The sequence below is a fragment of the Poeciliopsis prolifica genome, unplaced genomic scaffold (genome assembly GCF_027474105.1).
Source record: "Poeciliopsis prolifica strain line A6 unplaced genomic scaffold, Auburn_PproV2 SCAFFOLD009, whole genome shotgun sequence".
Taxonomy (NCBI): Eukaryota; Metazoa; Chordata; class Actinopteri; order Cyprinodontiformes; family Poeciliidae; genus Poeciliopsis; species Poeciliopsis prolifica.
In genome coordinates this window covers 13010044-13029561 of record NW_026562384.1, presented here as the reverse complement: position 1 = coordinate 13029561, position 19518 = coordinate 13010044, and the positions used below count along the sequence as shown (strand labels likewise).

General features: G+C 38.4%; 1 protein-coding gene across 2 annotated transcripts in view; it reads left to right on the top strand.

Moving 5' to 3' along the window:
• Nucleotides 1–19254, top strand: part of tsc22d3 (TSC22 domain family, member 3) — a 32986-nt gene extending 13732 nt beyond the window's left edge. The window contains exons 1-3 of one of the 2 annotated variants that reach the window (XM_055034127.1): nucleotides 16235–16605; nucleotides 16931–16982; nucleotides 17566–19254. In XM_055034127.1, coding sequence (XP_054890102.1) covers nucleotides 16481–16605; nucleotides 16931–16982; nucleotides 17566–17835 — 447 coding nt within the window. In that variant the 5' untranslated portion in view covers nucleotides 16235–16480 and the 3' untranslated portion in view covers nucleotides 17836–19254. Of the gene's footprint in view, nucleotides 1–16234; nucleotides 16606–16930; nucleotides 16983–17565 lie in introns of those variants that run through there. The other variant, XM_055034126.1, reaches the window with a different exon arrangement.
• Nucleotides 19255–19518: the final 264 nt, after the last annotated feature.

Below are 19518 nucleotides of genomic sequence, written 5' to 3'. Positions count from 1 at the left end.
AAAGCTGGTAAAAATGTTCTGAAAAAGGGGCTTTAATAATAAAGAAAGCAAGTATTGTTGTATGCATGCAGTACTTTGCAAAAGTTGAAAATAGCCTTTGACTTTTGCCACACATTATGCATCTGCCCACCAGATGCATAGTTCTGGTTGGTGGATCTGTTGACAGGAAAACACTCCATAAATGTGGCCTTCACTGACCAGTGATTTAGGAGGTCACAGAAAATGAACCCTAAAAACATGACCCCTATGCTGAGACATGGTGCTGGCAGTATTATACTGTAGGCTGTTGCTTTAGGAACGCAGGAAGCAATAGTGGCTTGTTGTCTCTCTGTCAAGGGCAGTACTGAGCAGAGCAGGGTTGTCAAATAAGAAAAGAATAAAGGAATTTCTCAGTTTTACCCTTGTGCAAGGTGTATTTGTAAACAAAATATGGCTGTACGCCAGAGCTGGCTGAGGATGCTGAAGAAAGTCTATGACTGAAGTTTCTCCTTTAGCACTCAGAGTGGAACTTAACAGATTTTTAAAGACTCTGGTCTGGGCTTGAAAATCAGTAATTCAAACTGCGAATACATATTCACAAAAAGCCATCTCTATTTAGCATTAAGGTTAAGACGAGCAAGTAAAACACTATAAACACAAGACAAACCTGGACTGAATTATTTAAGACTGATCACAGATTGTTTTATGAGGTGCAAAGGCAGCGGCTGGCTTTGGGCAGCAAACATGCAGGAATCGCAAAAGAATATTGACTCAGAGTGCTTCAGACAACTGCTGACCACACTTTGGCTTCAATGTGACAAAATGTTCATACTTTTTGTTTTCAATTTCAAAGATTGGCCTGACCCTTACTTTGAATGTTGTGATTGGTTTTTATGTTGATATTAAATGATATGAACAAAGGGTGGTGCTTCTGTTGATTAATTGATGTTAAGAGAAAAAGTGGGCAAACCAAAAAAAAAAAAAAAAAAAAAAAAACCTCACTGCTTCAGCAATCACTCTATGAGTGATGAGGATTGTCTTGGATAAGGACGACCCGTGGTTAATGTTCTGACTCTCCAACCGTGAATGATCTGTAGATGTGCTGTAATGGCAGAGTGCTCCCAAGGCTGTCCTGTTCTCACCGGAGGTTACACAACAAACACAGAAAAACTGTGCGACTGTGTTGGCAAAACAACCCTTCAACAGCTTTGTTCATTATATTGCCCATTGAGTAGCCAGCTTGAATGAAAGTGTTATTTGAACCACTTTTTTTTTCCAAGGGTTTTTTGGGTTTTCTTCTGTTTTTGTTCCTCAGACTTTCTTTCTGGTGGTTCACAGAGAAAGGAAGTTACTGTAGCTCATATCAATGGGTAGAGAGTATTTTTTTCAGTACTTTTCTGCAAAGTTAGGAAGCATAAAAAGAAAACTGAAGCTTTGAGCTTAGCAAGATACTTCCACCTATTCAAATTTAAATGTTTCGCAAGGAGGAGATATCAGATTTAGACAAAGGCTTTCTTGTGCTGAGTGCTGTTTGCACCTGAAAAAGCTTCCCTGAGCACCTCTTAGGATGCAATTCGATTTCTGAGAGCTTTTCCTCTCCTTCTTGTGCAGACATATTCTTCTTGTGAAATATTTTATTGAAACAGATTGAGAGTAACGCAGCTGGTCAAATTAGACACTCAGCTTGGAGTGAGCATTTAAGATGCTGCTGGTGGCAGCATCAAGTATGCTGTCAGGATGTTTTTTTTTCCCTTTAGGGGGTAAGGAAGCTAGTCAAAGTTGATGGGAAATTTGATGCAGTCAATTACAGGGCAGTACTGGAAGAAAACCTGTTGCAGGCTGCTGGAGGATATTTTGGCAGAGGTTCACCTCCTAGCAGGTCAGTGTAGGGCTCTGATTTTGAGCTATTTTACATAGAAGAATAGGTTAAAATCTTCATTTTAATCATGTGTAAAGTCAGTATGAACACAGCACAGAAGAATTACAACGGTAATGCAGCAAAAAGTGGTTCTGTAAAGTATTGATTAAAGGGGCTGAACACAAATGCACTTCTAAGATTATTAACAAAAACCTTTGAAGACAAAAACTTCTTAGTTTAGTGTGTATTTTTCTTAGACTTAAAATCGGAATAAATTAAAATAATGTCAGTGGTAATTCAACACATTTTGGGGAGTGTGAATTATTTTGTAAGGCACTTAATATATATTAATTTGTAATTTTTTCTTGCACATCTTATATGCCAGCAGAATCTTTGTAATGTCACCAGTTTGCTTCCTGGTGGCCACTTCTGGGAATCGATGTGTGTTTTACTCATTGTCCATGATCTTCATTGTCTTGGGAATAGAATGGAGTAATTGTACAAACTCTCGGCCTGCAGTGACAGTCTAAAACAGGCTGTGACACTTGTTTCCACAAACACATTGAGACATCCAGTGGGACAGATTAAAGACTTAGATTCTTCTTATCATCTTGATCCCAGGTTAAGAGGCTAACATGTTTTGCAGATGTCTGCACAGTTACTCTAAAGGATGTGCAATAATGCTTTCTTGGTACACATGGAACATAGATGTCATAAAGTAAAAAAAAAAAAATTCACCTGCAGATCAAGAGCTTGACAACTAATAGGGCAGGATTTTTCAAAATTATGCTGCTGTGCACTTTTTCCTCCTGACAAGAAAAAGTGCTTAGATACGTTAGTTGATTGTGCCAACTCCATTCCGAAATTCATTTTTCTTTTTTATTTATTTCAAGAGCTTAGCTCATTTTATTTTTATGTTGACAAACTAGCATGACCCCATCACCCTGTTTCCCCTCCCCTTGTACCTTTAGGTAACCATGTTTTTTTTGGTAGTTTACCTAAAGAACTGGGAGTACAGCCAACATCTCCTATCAGAGGAAACACCGCCAAACAACAGCTGTGAAAGCCCTCCCTCATCCCTCCCTCCCTCCTCCTCTTCCTCATCTTTTCTCTTCCTCATTTTTGCATTTTCCTGTTTTGGTGTTTGGTCATGCTCTGCTCAACCTTCATGATAGTTGAGCAGAGTTCTCTGCAAACTGCGCTCTGATGAAAAGCGATATACTGGTTTGGCGTCTGTTGTCTGCCCTCATCATGCCCGTGCTCGACCTGGAACACGACTAGAAATAAAACAAAACTTTAAGAAACACATATTTCCAGTTGTGTTGGCTCAGAGTTGCATTGTGTTCTTTTAAGCAAACAGAGAGTGGCGTTGGATGTGAAGAAATGTGCATATCTTGCAGCATTTTTTTGTAATCAGCGATTGCGTTAAAAAAGGTTTTTATGTAATTCACTAGTTAAAACACAGAAACACATATACATGCAATGGATTTTTTCATTTACTCTAGTCTGAGCAAAAATCTACAAGTTTATTCATGTGTTTGGGGGTTAGTTTTTTTTTTTTTCACTTTCTGATGCCAGGGTAGCAGGGCATGACCAGGCAGCCTCGTTTATGTGTTCACCTTTAATATGGAACACAGCTCTGACATGGTACACTTGCAGAGTAAATACAAATATCTAAGTCCATTGTCCACAAGACTGAAGTCGTTTCACTGTAACCCCTCCTACCTTGTGTCCCCTCATGCAAGGTTTAACGCGAGTTCTTCCCATTGCATAACAGCAACACCTGGGCCAAATATAGGCGGGGTCGTACGGCAGGCGGCAATTAGGTATATGACGAGACAGGTCAGAGACAGGATAATTATCAAGAGACAAAGTCGGGGGTAAGGCTTTTAAGGCTTTCCTGAAGCACGCCACTCAGAGAGGCTTTTATGCACAGGGACAATGAGGACAGACAGGAATAATATTAATACCAGCTGTTAAAGAAGGAGGTTAGCTGTGCGGAAAGGGAGAACAGAGACAGAGAAGCAGCCAGACAGACCCGACTAAAGAGCTGCACGGCTGAGGCAGCAGGACAAAAGGTTGTGCACAAGGTGGCAGGCAAGATACAAAAGTTGCATGGCAAGTCAAAAGCAGCACATTTTAAAATTGATTTAAATATAATATGTTTGGAATTAAATAATATTTAAAACAACAAGAGGTTCACACTCCTAGTAATCTGCAATTGTTTATTTTGGAAAGGTTTTTAGATGCCTTGAAGCATTTGGTTGTTTTTACACCTTTGAAACCAGACTGAATGCAGTCTAACAACAACAAAAAAACCACAAGCATTAAAGACAGCAATCAATCACAGGGAGACAAGAAAACAAAGACAGTGTCCTATAATTTTAACCGTGAATGCACATTTGTGTGTATGTGCACATACACACAAATGTGCAAATGTGGGAGTTACTAAAGAACCTGTAAAAGGTGTGATTTTGTTTTAGTTCCTCAAATTTTGACACAGTTCCTCAAAATGACTTAACAGACTTTGGTTTTCTTTATAGTACATGAGTGAATCAGTTATAATGACAAATAAGTGGCAAACAGAAAGCAACCTTTTTAAAGGGCTCAGTATTATTTTATTTAAAATTTCTTATGCATATTACACGAGGGCAAAGATTCAATAATTCAGGCAAGAAAAAAAAATAGTTCGTTATTTAAGTATGTGTTCATTTCAACACAATTTAAACATATATCACATAAATACAAACTCTATCAATATTTATTAAAGCAATCATTTATGAAAAAATGGAATTAATTAACAAATTTAGATCAGTTTAGTTAGTTATTAATTAAATAGAATTATTTCATGTTGTGATATATGTGCTTTAGCTTGTAACTAAATAATGAATTATGAATTATCACTTTGTAGATCAAAGATACAAATTCGAAGAAATCACTCTCTCTAGCAATGTCCAATGTTTTTGAAGAGTAAGGCTAACAGATAAGCATTTGTGATACAACTAACGAGTATCATTTTTAAAATACTTGTGTGTTTTTACATATTTTACAAATACAATTTTATGAATTAAATATTTGCTTAATTTTAAAAAAATTATGAATTTCAGAATTACATTTAAATCAACATTAATGAATGTATTTTTTTGTTCAGTGAATAGTTTTCCAGATTCCTTTAAGCGATCTCCAACATAAATATTTATTTAACAATTTAGTGAAATATTTAACAGTGCCACACTTCACCTGCAAAAGTATTACCGGTAATAACTTTTAAAGTTTTATGTCTTTTTTTATAGATTTGATAAACTAAAACAGCCTTTGGTTAGTTATGGGTTAGGGTTAGGGTTAGTGTTTGTGATAATGGCTCACAAACAATCTGGCACATGTATTTTTATTGGGTGTAGTAATTCCACGATGTATTTAAGAAGAACAAGCCTGGATGAACATTCTGATGTGTAATACATGTTTGACCTGGTCGGTCTCTCTAAGTCTTGTTTTCTCCAATTTTATGATTTCTTTCCACATTTCATGTCTAACAAATACATATTTTCCATCACTATTTACAAGCTGTTGCATTTTTTATTTATTTTTTGCAATTCCCTTGGCTTTTTCTTTTTCCTTGATGTGTCAGCTTAATAAAGACACACTACCACCGTAGTGCGAAGCTCATACATCAAAGCAGGATCTTGGTGATTTCAGCATTGAGATAAAAACGACAGCTTCTTGGCTCCCAAATACTGCTTATGTGGGGAAATCTGCGCTTCTTCAAAACAATAAGCGATTCTTACGCACACTTTCTCTCTCAAGTGCCAGATCTGATAAGATGTGTCACGTCAGAAGGAGTTTTCACTGTACCAGAATTTTTGTCTGGTGGCACATTCATTTTTGTTATGATTCTTTAATTGACTGATGTGAGAGACAATTCCAGAAGCCATTTTGCTTCATTTCCACTTCTGCTACCACTAATCATTACATTACCAATTACATATTTTAAAGATGTTTATTGTGATCCAAAAAGATCACAGTTTCAGAAGAGCTAAAATTTAGCAGAAAGTTAAGTTTAGGCACAAAACAACATGGGCAGACAAAAGGCAGGCTGGGCTGTTTGCATTTACATGCGTGTCTGAGCTTCATCTGAATACATCATTGATCTTTAATTTGCATTCCCATGTATTCTTTGCACGCACATATGTCTTTGTGTCATGATGCACTCTTGTACTTTTTGCCTGTATGCATTGTTGGAAATCTTGCTGACATCCACGCCTGAATGCACATCTTCAATTGCACTGGGCTATGACTGATCAGTGTACCTGCACGGAGTGTGCGTGCAGAACAGATAAAGAATGTTCCCTGGTTTTAAAAGTTCCCTGGTTTTAAAAGTGAACTTTGCACACCTTTTGTACACGGTGGAGGTGCTTCAGCCAGAGCCTAAAATGACCATGATAGCAGGTTTGTTTACCCTCTGTGTGGGTTTTAAATAAGCCAAGATGCATCTACAGACAGTTTGTCCTGCGTGTTGTAAGCGATTGTGAGCGACTTCAAGTGCCAGCATTTCCTCTTTGTTCAATGGAAAAAACGCTTAAAGATTTCCAAATAAGAAATTACATAATTTCAGCCCTTAGCTAGTTTTAATCACTAAGTTTGCAGCATTTTCACAGTAAAGCAGCAAATTATTCTTCTTATATCAAGGGTTTTCCATCAACTTAAATTATTATTGCAGTATTACAAAGGACAAACTGGTTCCACCTCTAATGTTTCCTACAGTAACTGCTAACTCATATTAGAAACGATAACATATGCGAACAGACACATTTGCTTTGTCAGAATGACTCGTAGCTGATTCTGACTAGGATGTAATAAATTCTTGTAAAATGATTAATTCAGTTTGTATGTCAGATGATAAAATGTTCAACATCGGGGTTTGATGAGGCAAATCAAAGATAAAGCATGTTAAGTAATAATAGATCAATGTAAAAGCATTGCATTTACTGTCCATTTTTGCTCTTCAGAAAATGAAACGACAAGAAAAAAATCAAAAATCAAACTTTTTCCATAGTTGTTTTTCTTTTACCCAGACTATTTTAGATGTCATAAAAGCAAATTTAAGACTTTTCGATGTGTGCCAGATCTCAGTTTTTGTTATCATAGGCCATCTTAAACCCAACACACACTGTGCAGTAGAAAAACCAAACAAGACAGTGAAAGCGCAACACTATTATATATTGATTGTCACAACTGTCATACCATTACCATAGGAAATATCAGACAGTTGGATTTTCTTACTGCAGGTTCAAATTTTGTTTTTCAGTCTCATCCTGAAATTATGCAAATCCTTAAATGTGTTTCAAGGATTCATGTCATCGACAAGTGCAGGATGTTTGGAACTCTCAGCTCAATATCATATGAAAAAGGAGGAAATGAATTGATTTATCAATGATCGTGATTAACTGAATCTAGATAAATTCTCTGAAATGTGACAAACTTTTACAACACATGCTGTTATCCATTTGTCTAAATTCGAATTTCTTTCAAGATATTTAAGTAGGTAAACAGGATCTAAGACCACCTATATTGGTTAGTTGGGTTGACTTTGTTGAGATAAAGTGAATCGTTCAGTTAGAGGGACAAGCAGCAAACATTAGATGCTCTTCTAAACATTGTAGATCATATCGTGCAGAAACAGAGCAGGGTAGCAAATTGTGGCTAGATCAATTCTGGTCACAGCTTTAACATATTGCAAAGATAGATCTGATTAAATTATTCTATCCAAAGGCCAATGCTACTTGTCATGTATGTGTAAAATATGCTCTAATCCAGTTTGTATCAAATATTAAGCTTTGCTATGAAGAGAATAATGATTTTTCCCCAATGCAACTAGTTTATGATATCAAAAGTGATTAAATGGATTTTCAATCATATTCATGTGATTCAGAAACTGTACCTGCCTGGGTGGGCGGCAGCTGGACACACATTTCAGTTTGTCTTTTATAGTAGACAAAGCTGCCTCCAGCTTTCCTCTGCTCTACATCAACATGTTTCCTTTTAGAGTCTTCACATCTGTCCCTGTCCCTGTTAGTCTCACGCTGTCCCCTGCCGGTGGGGGACTCTCAACATGCAGACAGGCTGTGGAAATACTGCAATCATCACATTCTCTTAGGCCTCAGCTTTCCTCTCTGAGTGAGATTCTCACTGTGCCTTTCTGTTCAAATCTGATCGGCCTGGCGCTTTTTAAAAGTTCAACGTGATATTACCTGATGAGCATATTGCATCTGACAGCTTTTTAAATCAAAATACTCTCTACACATTCAGTTGATGGATTATATGTTGACTTGTCATTTTTGTCATAATTTAGAGCGCCAGTTGTGTGATTTGAGTTACTGTGGTCTTGTTAGACGTATATATCACTCTGTATGTTGCTGGCAAAGATGCCAGCAACTCACATGTAACATCACATGCAATATATAAAAACAGTAAAAGAAGCCACAACTAGTCACTGATTCCAGTGAGTTGTCCTACATGTCCAAGAAGGTAATACACAATATGGTGGCGCTTTCTATCACCCGATGCATGAAACTAATGAAAAACATCAGACAAACTTCCTATTTCATCCATTTTTTTCAGCTCATTGTCTTATTGCTGAAATGTATGACTGTTGGATATTGTATTATCAGAATGACCGCCAGTGACTTAGAATTATCCATGGGAACTTAGTCACGACTCTATCGTCAGGTGACAAAGGATTAGCTTTCAGGCTCAGCAGAGGAGCCTGCAGGAGTCTGTGGGAACGACTCAGTGTTTGGATGACACTGATAGTGAGCGTTAGCAGGGTGCCTATCATCCAGTTAAATCCAGATCCTGCTGACAAAGTGGGGACGTGCATGAGCAGGCCACGCAGGCATACAAAAGTGCGGCAAGCACCATGCATCAGCGTGCACACTGGAAAACAAAAACAGAACTCAGCGCGTAATCGCACGCCAGGGGGCAGCTCATCAAGGGCCTGAGTTGCTCCACTGTTGTTCCAGTTGTTGGTGACTTGGGTCACACAGCTGCAAGCTCAGCCAGAAACATGACAGGAAAAAAAAAATAAGAAGAGATATGATGGGAAAGAAAATTAAATGAGAAAAGATTTATAGAAAAATACACGAAAGAAAGCAAAAAACAACAAAATTGATTTAAAAAGAAGATCCCATCAAGAGTTTTTATTTATTTTTGTTCAAAAATATCTCCATTTGGTGACATGTGAATGCAAATGATTGTGCATATCCCAGGATTCTTGTTTTCAGGACAAAAAATTGCATCTGCCAACCTACCAAGGTTGCTCATCATAATTACTCTCTGACACTCAACAGATGACATAATTTCCAATGAAACACCTGGTGACTAGGAGCATGCAGCATATAACTGACTGGTTTTCTTCTCAATTAGTTTTTGTGCATCATTCAGCTTGAAAGAGCCATTACTCAAATGATGCAGGCTTAAATAGATTAAATAAGATGTAGACACCTTCACAACAACTCTGATAGCTGACTTGCAGTATACACTGAAATATCCAGGGATATTGCATTTAAAAGCATGTTATCAATATTGGATAAATTAATGAGGAAGCAGGAGAAGCTAATGGCGGCTACTGAGTCACTGGCTGCTCTCGCTGCTTGCTTAGGACACACAGGCTTCCTGCAGCTGAGCTGCAGAGCATTGTCACCATAAAAGTCTCCAACAACACAAAAGAAGAGTCGCCAGATCTATCACTAGTTGTTCTTTGGGAAAAAAATAGTCTGAAAATTTGTTAAATATTGGGCATATAAATTGACAACTTATTTTGTCATGATTATACCCCCCACTCATCTCCACACTTAGCAGGTTAGGTTTAGCTGTAATAAATATGAACTTGAGTCCAGTATGATGGCTACTCTACAAGAACTGGCTGAACCGAGTGACAGTAAGCACAAGGAAATAAAAAATATTACTCTGCTTTCATACAGTAGTATGAAAGCAAACAAAAGTGTTGGCTTTATGCTACTGATCTTGTTTGTAACTTTAAATTACCTAAAATTGTATCATGAATAGTTTAAAAGATTATTACAGGATGCTGACAAATGGTCCTCGGAAAGGAAAATCCAGTTTTAACATTGCATAACTACTTTTACCACCAGACTTATCTGCACTGCATTTGGGATGTCAAATGTCACAACATTCTTGCCAGCAGACAGGATTAAGCTTAAAATGAGATGCAAGATATTTATGCAAAGCTGTCAAACTGGAAAGAGGCGTACAATTTGTCAAATCAAGACTGGCTTAGTAATGCTCCTTAGAGCTCTTTTTCCACAGCAGTGACTCTCCAAACAAGTATATCCCCGATGACAAAGGAGGATTTATGCATCGTGCAAACCCAGAACTTTGAAGGATTTCCTTAAAACCACATACATAATATGAAATGTTACATAACAGTCAATTAGTGTCATTAATCTGTCTCAGCTTGCTTTTGCTTGCAAACAAATGTCGATGTGTCAGCTTTTGTTTGAGCGATCTCAGTTTCCCAGAAGGTTCTTGATAAGCTTGCGATATTTACATGTACTTTGAACGAGCTTTAATACTATTGTTAAAATACAGTAGAGAGACCAGCATGACAATTGCTTTCTGAAGCTGAAATTTGAGAAAGTATCTTCTTTTGTCTGCATGAGAGAGATACTACACCATTGCATACATGAAGCAATTGGCCCCAATTCAAAGAACTGTTCCCCTCGCTGGGTGTCTAGGACTATTGTATTCCACTAGACTGGAGTCACATCATACAAGTATCAGTCTGAGCATGGCACTCAGAGCCATGGCTGCAGAGCCAGAAGTATCGTCATGGCTCAATTGCCTCTTTGTGCCCTGAGGACACAGTTGCCGGGTACAAACACCCACAGAACAGTGTGAAAACGGCCAAGAGCCTCTCACAGCCCTGACAGTCACTAACACCACGATGGGACAGTCCCAGACGTGTCCCACTGGAGTTGCCTCTTCTGGGGCAAGGCCACCTTCTCCAAGGATTGTGACTCCTCTTCAGGTGATCGAACCACCTCAGAGATTCTTTTATTATCATCCCCATTTCCCTTTCAGCTTTCCAGACAGAACTGTGAGCTACTCTCCTCCATACTCACCGAGTCTCTTCAAGAGGCCGGATCGCCGGTAAGTGAGGGCAGCAGAGGAGGGGAAAGTAATTTGTCTTGTTTTGAGCAGGACATTTGCCATGATGGTGCCATGAGAGTGACAGTGACAATTACAAATTAGCACATGAATAGAGCGGAAGATATGTAATTTGTCAGTGACTGAGAGATCTTGAGTTGTGGGTGGATATTTTCTGTCTTTTTTTTTTTACTAAAACAACATATATTTCATTCCAGTTAAACATCAAAAATAAATAACTTAGTATTCTTTATACAAAGTAGTATTGCACTGTACACAGCATATTTACCTTGCCCGTATATTACAGATAAGGTAAAAGAACTAATTGGACAGCAAAGGTGTCAACATAATTGTTTAACTATCTTGCATTAAAGCTCTGTAAGCCTGTTGGTAACAGTTATTTAATGCAACATAAAAGTTACAGATCTGGGAAGATAGTCAAGTCATTAAGCAACTAGTTAAGTTGTTTCACTGCCACAACAGCAGATGCCAGGCAGGAGTAACTTTTTCAATAACACCTTGTTGTTAAGAAGGAAAGAATAGATTCCAATTTTTTCCAATTGCTGGATAATTTACTTATTTTCTGGGGTCTATGTTCTTCTTGAACCCCAACCAGAAGGACATTAACGCTTTTTAATTAAATGTTTATCGCAAGTCATATTGCTTCTGCAATGTTATCCAGTATTATCACATATCAAATGTTTTTCCTAATGTCAAGAAGCCCTAATATCAGGCACATTGTTGTACCCTGAGACAATATTAGATGCCTGCCTTCTATTTGAATAAGACCAGCTTTGCCCTATTATTTAACCCTGTAGAACTTATAATTTGAACACCTAATAAGCCAAACAGTCATAGTTTCTTTTAGGGAGAGTCAAAACAGGTAAGCACCACTGTAACTGAATTGACGTAAATGTGGCTTAGGTAACTAAATTAAAATATGAAACAATCACTAAAAAGAAATGATGACAGAAAGGCAAAAGCAACAAACTGAGTCCGCTCACAGCAGAACACTAAACGCCACACTCTTGATTCCAGTGCACATGCACTATTCAAAACAGAGGTTTGAATAGTTCAGAGGTGACAGACTATGACATTAAAAGAAATCTGCTAAAGTTCCTCGCATTTGGTTCCATGTAACATCAATTTTTAAATACATATATATGACTGCACCTTAAGTGATTTGTTGCACACTAATGAATGCTGAATGCTGTATGAAGCTCTTATTAATTTCTACAATTGTGCTGCATTGATAAAACAAATGTGCACGTTTTTTTATTTATTTTTTATGGAGCATTGGTAGCAAAAGATACTGAATTTTAATGCCAGTCTTGTCATGTTGAATCTAATCAAATATTCTGTATCTTCTGCACAACATTTTGCTAGAGAGAATATTTCTGAATACATGACAGATATTGACAGCATGTTAAATTTAACAAAACGTCTAATTAAAACCTTTTTTGTTATTTGTTGCTCAGGACACTGAAGGAGATGTGGTAATGAGTGCCTGTGGGTGTGCTGGTTTATGGAGACCATTCAGTATTCAGTGTTTGCAGCTACTGCTGTTGCCCACATGCACAGCTTCCTTTGAGATCAGCTTCCTTTGAGGTAGCCTCTGGCTGGAGTCTGTGGCGATTATCCACATTGTTGGACCACACTTGCACTCTGCCATACATTACAAATTTATGGAAACAAAAGGAAGATAACCAGAAAGCAAGCTCAAAACAATGTGCCTGTTTTTGTGTGTTTGCTTACATATTCTGTTGATTTAACAGTTTGTGTTTCTGGCAGTTACTAATGCGTACATCTTGAAATTGGTGTGTCAAAACTCAAAAATGTTGCTTGTGGCAAAAGCTTAACAGTTGGCAACATGACTCACCCTCTTTCTTCTTCAGGCGTTATTGCATATGAACAATATTTTATAACATGTTTGGCTTTGGAACTCTGGACATCTGATGGAAACTGTGGTCTGGCTGTAATGTGACTCACTGAATGATACTGGCATGCATCAAACGTGATCAGGCACCAATGGTTTATCAGAAATATGAGCCACTTCAGCTTCTAAGAAGGAACAAAATTATGTCTGTGGCACATAAAAACTGTTTAGAAATAGGCTGCTGGCAAGCTAAATGAAGTTGTTTATGCAGTGAAAAACATATTGTTGTCAAGATTTGTTTCACTATTTTGCTGAAACTTAGAGTAAAACGAGGCAAAATAATAAAATAAGTGTATGCATTCCCATTTTTGATCACCATGTATTCAGTACATATAAGACATGTTTTGGAGACTGAATTTCAACCGAGCTTGAAGTATTAAGTGTGACTCCTGCCGAAAAGAACTTGTACATGCATTCATGCCCTTCACATTTTTTCTAATTTTTATCATTTTACAACCACACACTTGAATTAAACATATTTTTTCCCAAAACAAAGTAGATCACAATTCTGAAGTACAAGAAACATAAATTATTAAATATGTTTTTTCACAAATAATCTGAAAAGTGTTGTGTGCATTTGTATTTATTACTTTCATTTTGTCCCCATTGAATAAAATCTTGTGCAGTCGGCTGCTTTATAAGGTCATCTATGTAGTAACACAGTCAATGTGTTTGTAGTTTTTTTTCTTGGCAGAAATACAGCTGTTCTGTGAAGGCCAATAAAGGTGTTTTGTACAATATCGGTGACTAAACAACGTCACAAAAAACAAGGAGCACAGCAAACTAGCATGGGAGTTGTAGAGAGGGTAAAAAACCAGACAAGGAGAGTATTAATCAGAGAATCTGTAAGGAGCTCCACACCAATTCTGGCAGAGTAGCAGAAATCTGTTGCTCAGATGGCAGAATTTAGTTAAATGTCATCTAATAGTTGCATAATTTGACAATCTGTCCATTATAGAACAGTGTTAAAGTTTGCAGTTGTCCACAAGCAGCATCAAGCTATGGTGATACTTGTCCTCAAAAGACAGGGAAACTGCGCAGAGTAGTAGTTATGCCCTACAATGTCCCAGTCAAAGTTCAGACCTAGAATAAATTTGAAGTATTTTGAAAAGAGAACGGCACAAAGATGTGGGCCTCTTGATGCGTACAGTTTCTGCAGCTGTAATTTGAGACAAAATATTGATTCAGGAGGCGGAATACATAAAACAACACTTCTTTTGGAATAGTTTTTGTTGACAAAATTTAAAAACAGAGTTTGTTTTCTTTCCATTCTATATGTATAAGTTAAAAGGGTATGCATATTTCTGTAAATGTAGTCATTTTCTTCTGACTATATGGGCTTTATTTCTGATTCATTTGAGAGAATATCAAATAATTGTATTAAAAATCTGATTATGTTCAATTGGACATGAATGAAAATGGAAGGCTCTCAGAGTTCAGATAAAAAATTCCACAGACGTTACTGAATAACTTTGAGTGTTCTTCCTTGTGTAGTAGAACAAAATGTTTGACCTCGAGATGTTCCAAAACAAAAAATATTTCTGGCTTATAATTGATACAGTAGCACTAAAGTACACCAACAAAAGCGTACACAGAGTGACAGCTGAATGGTTGTAAGCAATGACATAAAATCTGTTAAACTTTGCATCAATCATAAACACATCTTACAACACATTCAGGTGCTGCTCAGTGAAAAATAACATGTTGACATTTTGTGTGCTTTATCAGCATGTACTGCTGCCCATAATCTGTTTATTACTGTTTGGAGGAGACTTAGTGCAATTGCGTCACATGTAGTAACAAGTTCAAAATGCTGCCACAAGTGCAGAAGGTCATCCAACAGGGAGCAGGGATTGTTGAGTGATTATTTGTAGTTTGCATCGTTATAGGGTTGATTATTGCAGACATAATAACCTTTATTTACATCATTAAAAATATTCCTGATGTTTTTGTTGAAATATAATTCCAGTAGTGTGACATATAAACATTATAAAGTGAATGTATTAATAGCTCTAAAAATCGAGGAAGGAAAAGCAGGTTGAAACTGGGTGCCAAAGGATGACTGGAAAAAACCCACAAGGAAAAAAGAGGGCCAATTTATATACATTATACTGTATAGTGTAACTTACTTTCTTACCACTAGAGGGCAATCGACTTCAGACTTAAGTTGAGGAAATTTCCCAAATGATATGAAAAAATACCTAAATAAAGTGTAAGCGTGCACATGCTGGGATGGAAAAAGACCTTTTGATAAACAATTTGTAGGTCAAGGCCTGGGGACAACATGTTATTGTCATTACTATACCAAATACCAAATTCCTCATTGAGGAATCACACTGACAACAATTTCTGCACACAGCGAATCAATAACACCATTACAAGAAACTCACATGAGCAAATCAGTAGAAATCTAATCTACGAAAACATTAAAGGACTTCTAACAAATACTCTATTTTATTGTCCGGTTTACGGGAGAATCAGATTTCATTAAGACGACTGCGCAGTGCATGGAACATTTGATCAAATCAAGCGTTTGTTTACAAAAGCAGCACATTGTTTACGCATATGCAAAAGTTCATTTTGTTATGTTGGGTTGGTTAGAAGTGGAGCACATCTCGGTCTGTGGGTTAAATGCATGCATCTGCGTTTGAAAAAGAACAGAAGTTCAACAGCGGGGCACTTGAGATGCTGCGTTCAAGGCCTCATATTAGGAGTCATTCGCCAGGTAGTCATTTTGTCTCTCACAAAAAGCCGTTGCTCTGTGTAAGAACTGACGTGTTGCATAAAATAAGATAATGCATTGATTACACTTGAAAATTGCAGTAGATTATGCTTGTATCATTTGGCTCTCCAAGAACATCTGAGAAGTTTCTGAGTAAAAAATAAAACATACACCAGATATCCACTATCCAATGTGAAAAATGCTTATAAAGTACCTTTCTGCAGCATTGAACTAGTTCACATCCAATCATGTGTGGTCATTTCGTTCCTGTTCCATTTTAAGCAATCATTAGAAGGAAAACTACTGTGAACAGATGCTCATAAAACAGCTTATACACATATCAAAAGATATCGTGGTGAATTAGACATTTGATGGACCGTGCAGAACAAAGTGTACCCTGTTGCATTATGTAAAAGCAGAGGAGGGGGTGTATTTATCAGAACCCAAAAATATGGCTCATTAGTGATTTTTTTTCTTCTGACAGTCCTGGAAGGCAACACAAGCTCTGCCTCCTTCCCTCCCGCCCTGAAAGCTAATTTGCATAATTTATGCTTGCGTCACGACCCAGTCTTACAAATACAGGCTGGGTGCAGAAATAGCAACAGACAGTCGCTCGAACGAACCGGCGAAGCTTGACTTATAACCCTGACACAGCACTGAGCTCTAAGGTTTCATAGAGGAGTCAGTGCAGCGCTACTAACTCGACGAACTAAACGAGCCGAATCCTCCCAACCGGATCCTCACTTATTGACTCACTTCGGTGACCGACCAAGTCGCAATCGTGGCGAGAAGCATCATCCAAACGAGTGTGGTCCTCAACATGAGCACGGAGATGTTCGCTAAGACTCCGATGGAGGTGGCAGTCTACCAGCTGCACAACTTCTCCATCTCGTTCTTCTCCTCGCTGCTCGGAGGAGACGTCGTTTCGGTCAAACTTGACAACAGGTACACTTTTGTCGATTGGTGCTTGAATGAAACTGAACCGACGCGAGCTGGTTGTAAATCCCTTAGCCGCCCTCTGTTACTGTTCTCCGTTACAAACTGTGGCGCTGCTGACGATCCAACGAGTCTATTACATTGTACTGAAAAGAGTCACAAACTTCTTCGAGCAGTTTCACGCTCAGCCATCTCAGATAACAGCAGGGCGACGATCTCGTTCCCTTTCTGTTCTGGGAGCTTTTTGTTCCACTGTGTCAGGTGTTGCGTCAGGAAGGAACAGTGCGTGTGAAGTTATCAGTGTGTTTATGGCTCTCTCTTCTTGTTTCTGCAGTGCCTCTGGTGCTAGCGTGGTGGCCATTGACAACAAGATCGAGCAGGCCATGGTAAGCAGAGAATGAACACCAAACACAACGCTAATGCATTCAGAAAGGTTATACAGTAGATTCATGCATCTTTTAGCACAGACTATAATGGCTATAATGCTGTGTCCTGATACAGGACACAGCATTACAGTGCAATCAGTCTGACCTCGGTATAACTTGTAAACAGATATTTCACTCAGCACATCATATGGGCTGTTTATCCCTGTAAATAAGCTTGTGACCTTTTTCCTAGAATGATTATTTGCGACATTTAGAATCACTGGCGTCTGCTAGAAATAATATCTAAAACTAATTATGAATAAAAGTAGTGGGAATCCCCTGATGTGAGCAACAAGTGCAGACATGTTTTTCCTCTCAGAGTTGAAGAGGAGTCCTGGGAGAAAAGACAAAACAATACTTAGAAATGGCATGGTTCATAATATGCAAACTTAATTGTAATAATACCCTTCAGAAAAACTGAGGAGAAAATCAACAGGCGAACCAAATGCATGCATCAGTTCTGCGATAAACTCATTTGTCTTACAAGATTTTCTTGTCCATGCCTATTCTGAGTCTGATCCATCTCTTGTTTTTCAAATGACAGGATCTTGTCAAGAACCACTTGATGTATGCGGTGCGTGAGGAAGTGGAAATCCTCAAGGAGCAGATAAAGGAGTTAGCAGAGAAGAACAACCAGCTTGAGAGGGAGAACTATCTGCTTAAGAACCTGGCCAGTCCGGAGCAGCTGGAGAAGTTCCAGTCCCGCATCCCGACAGATGTGCTCTTGGATAATCAGAACGTCCGGGTGACCCCAGCACCACAGCAAAAGAACCAGCAGCAGAGCTGTAGCCACAGCACTGGCTCTGCTGTATAAGTGGCTCTGCCTTGGGGCGGGCAGAGCCACTTTGTCTTTAAAAGTCGTGGACCTCGTTTTTAAAAACGTAAGCGTTACTAAATCGCCACCACCGAGACCCCTTCGGGATGTCGAAGAAGAATCATCGGTGCTGTAAATGATTGATGGGACTCAAATGAACTGTTGATACTGATAAGCACAAAACCAGAACTAGAGACGCTCTAAAACTGGTGCTATGTCAGGCCCATCCTGTGTACCATCCAGCTCTTTGTCGTAGTCGCTCTTCATAGGCCTGAGTGTTAAGCATAGAAAGGGCAGACTAGCCTAGACAGAGGGTGGGGGATTTCCCTCCCTAGCCAAACTCTTCCAGCAAAGCACCGTCCTTTTTTCCTCTGTTGAGGAAGGGGAGGAGCAAAGAGGTGTTGATTGGGCTTGCCCTGCAAGCGCTAACCTGGAAAGTGCTGGGACTTCACTCCCTCATGACCCAGAGGAGACCCATCTGAGACGGTCCTCCAAGTCTCAACAAGAAAAGTCCCATTGGTGTGGATTCACCTCATCTCAAAATACTTTAATGGACTTCCAACCACACATTTCAGACACATACAGACTTTTGATCTACCGACAGTGTATTGCTGCCATGTTCCTGTCCATCCTAAGCATAACAAGGAAAATACACAGGATAAGCTAAGGCCACAGAGGTGGAGGTCAACGCAATGTTCTCCATCTAAGCTGATGAACTGCTGCAGTAAACTAACAGAATACTGTAATATCTCATAAAACATGTACACTTGTATTGTTTGCTGTCGGGGCTTGCTGCTTATGGGGGTAAAATTAATTCTGCTATATCTTCTATTTTTGTGAAATTCAGAACAAAAATGAGTTGTTTTGTACAATAAGAGCAGTGTACTAGGCTTTCAGAAGCTGTCTTTGTTACAGGTCCGTCCATATCTGCCATTTTGTTTGCTTAACTCACAGGAAAACTACAATGTACATACAGATGAAATGTCTCTGAGGTAAATAATGTTAGGATGGTTTGGAAGCAGACAGCTGCATTTCTAGCAGCCTATGCACTCCTTTTGTTTGTAGGTAGTGCCGTCCAGTATATGGTCTCTTTCCTTATTCAGATGGCAACTTGAAAACAATGGCACGACAACAGTGCCTGTGAGCGATGATCGCATTTCTGACAAGACTTTGGTTATTGTTGTCGTTTTTTTCCAGCTACCAAAGACGTATTTTCACACGGCACCAAAAGCTAACCAAATGAGGACCATGTGTAAAACTTCACAGGGAGAAGTCTTCTTCGTAGCTAGTGCTAAATTTTGTTTTATTTGTTTTGTAAAAATTACGATTTTGTTGCTATAATGTATCCCTGAAACAGTTGACCACTGTGATTTTTGGATACAACTGCACAGTTGCAATAAACCGTATGTTTACATAATATATCATGTTGTCGGTCTTTGGCTCATAATTCTATCATAATGAGATGATGTATTATTTTTGAACTGCTAACAAATTGTATTCAGTTTGTCTTGTCATCATGATGATATCTAATTAGGTGTAAGTTAACGCTTAAATTTTTACTCATTTTTGCTTGAGGAATCTTAATAGGGTGAGACGTAAAATCCACTGAAATCCCCCTAATCTTTATCTTGAAGAAAACATTTAAACATTTTAAAATGCTTACAAACTTCTAAGCACATCAGA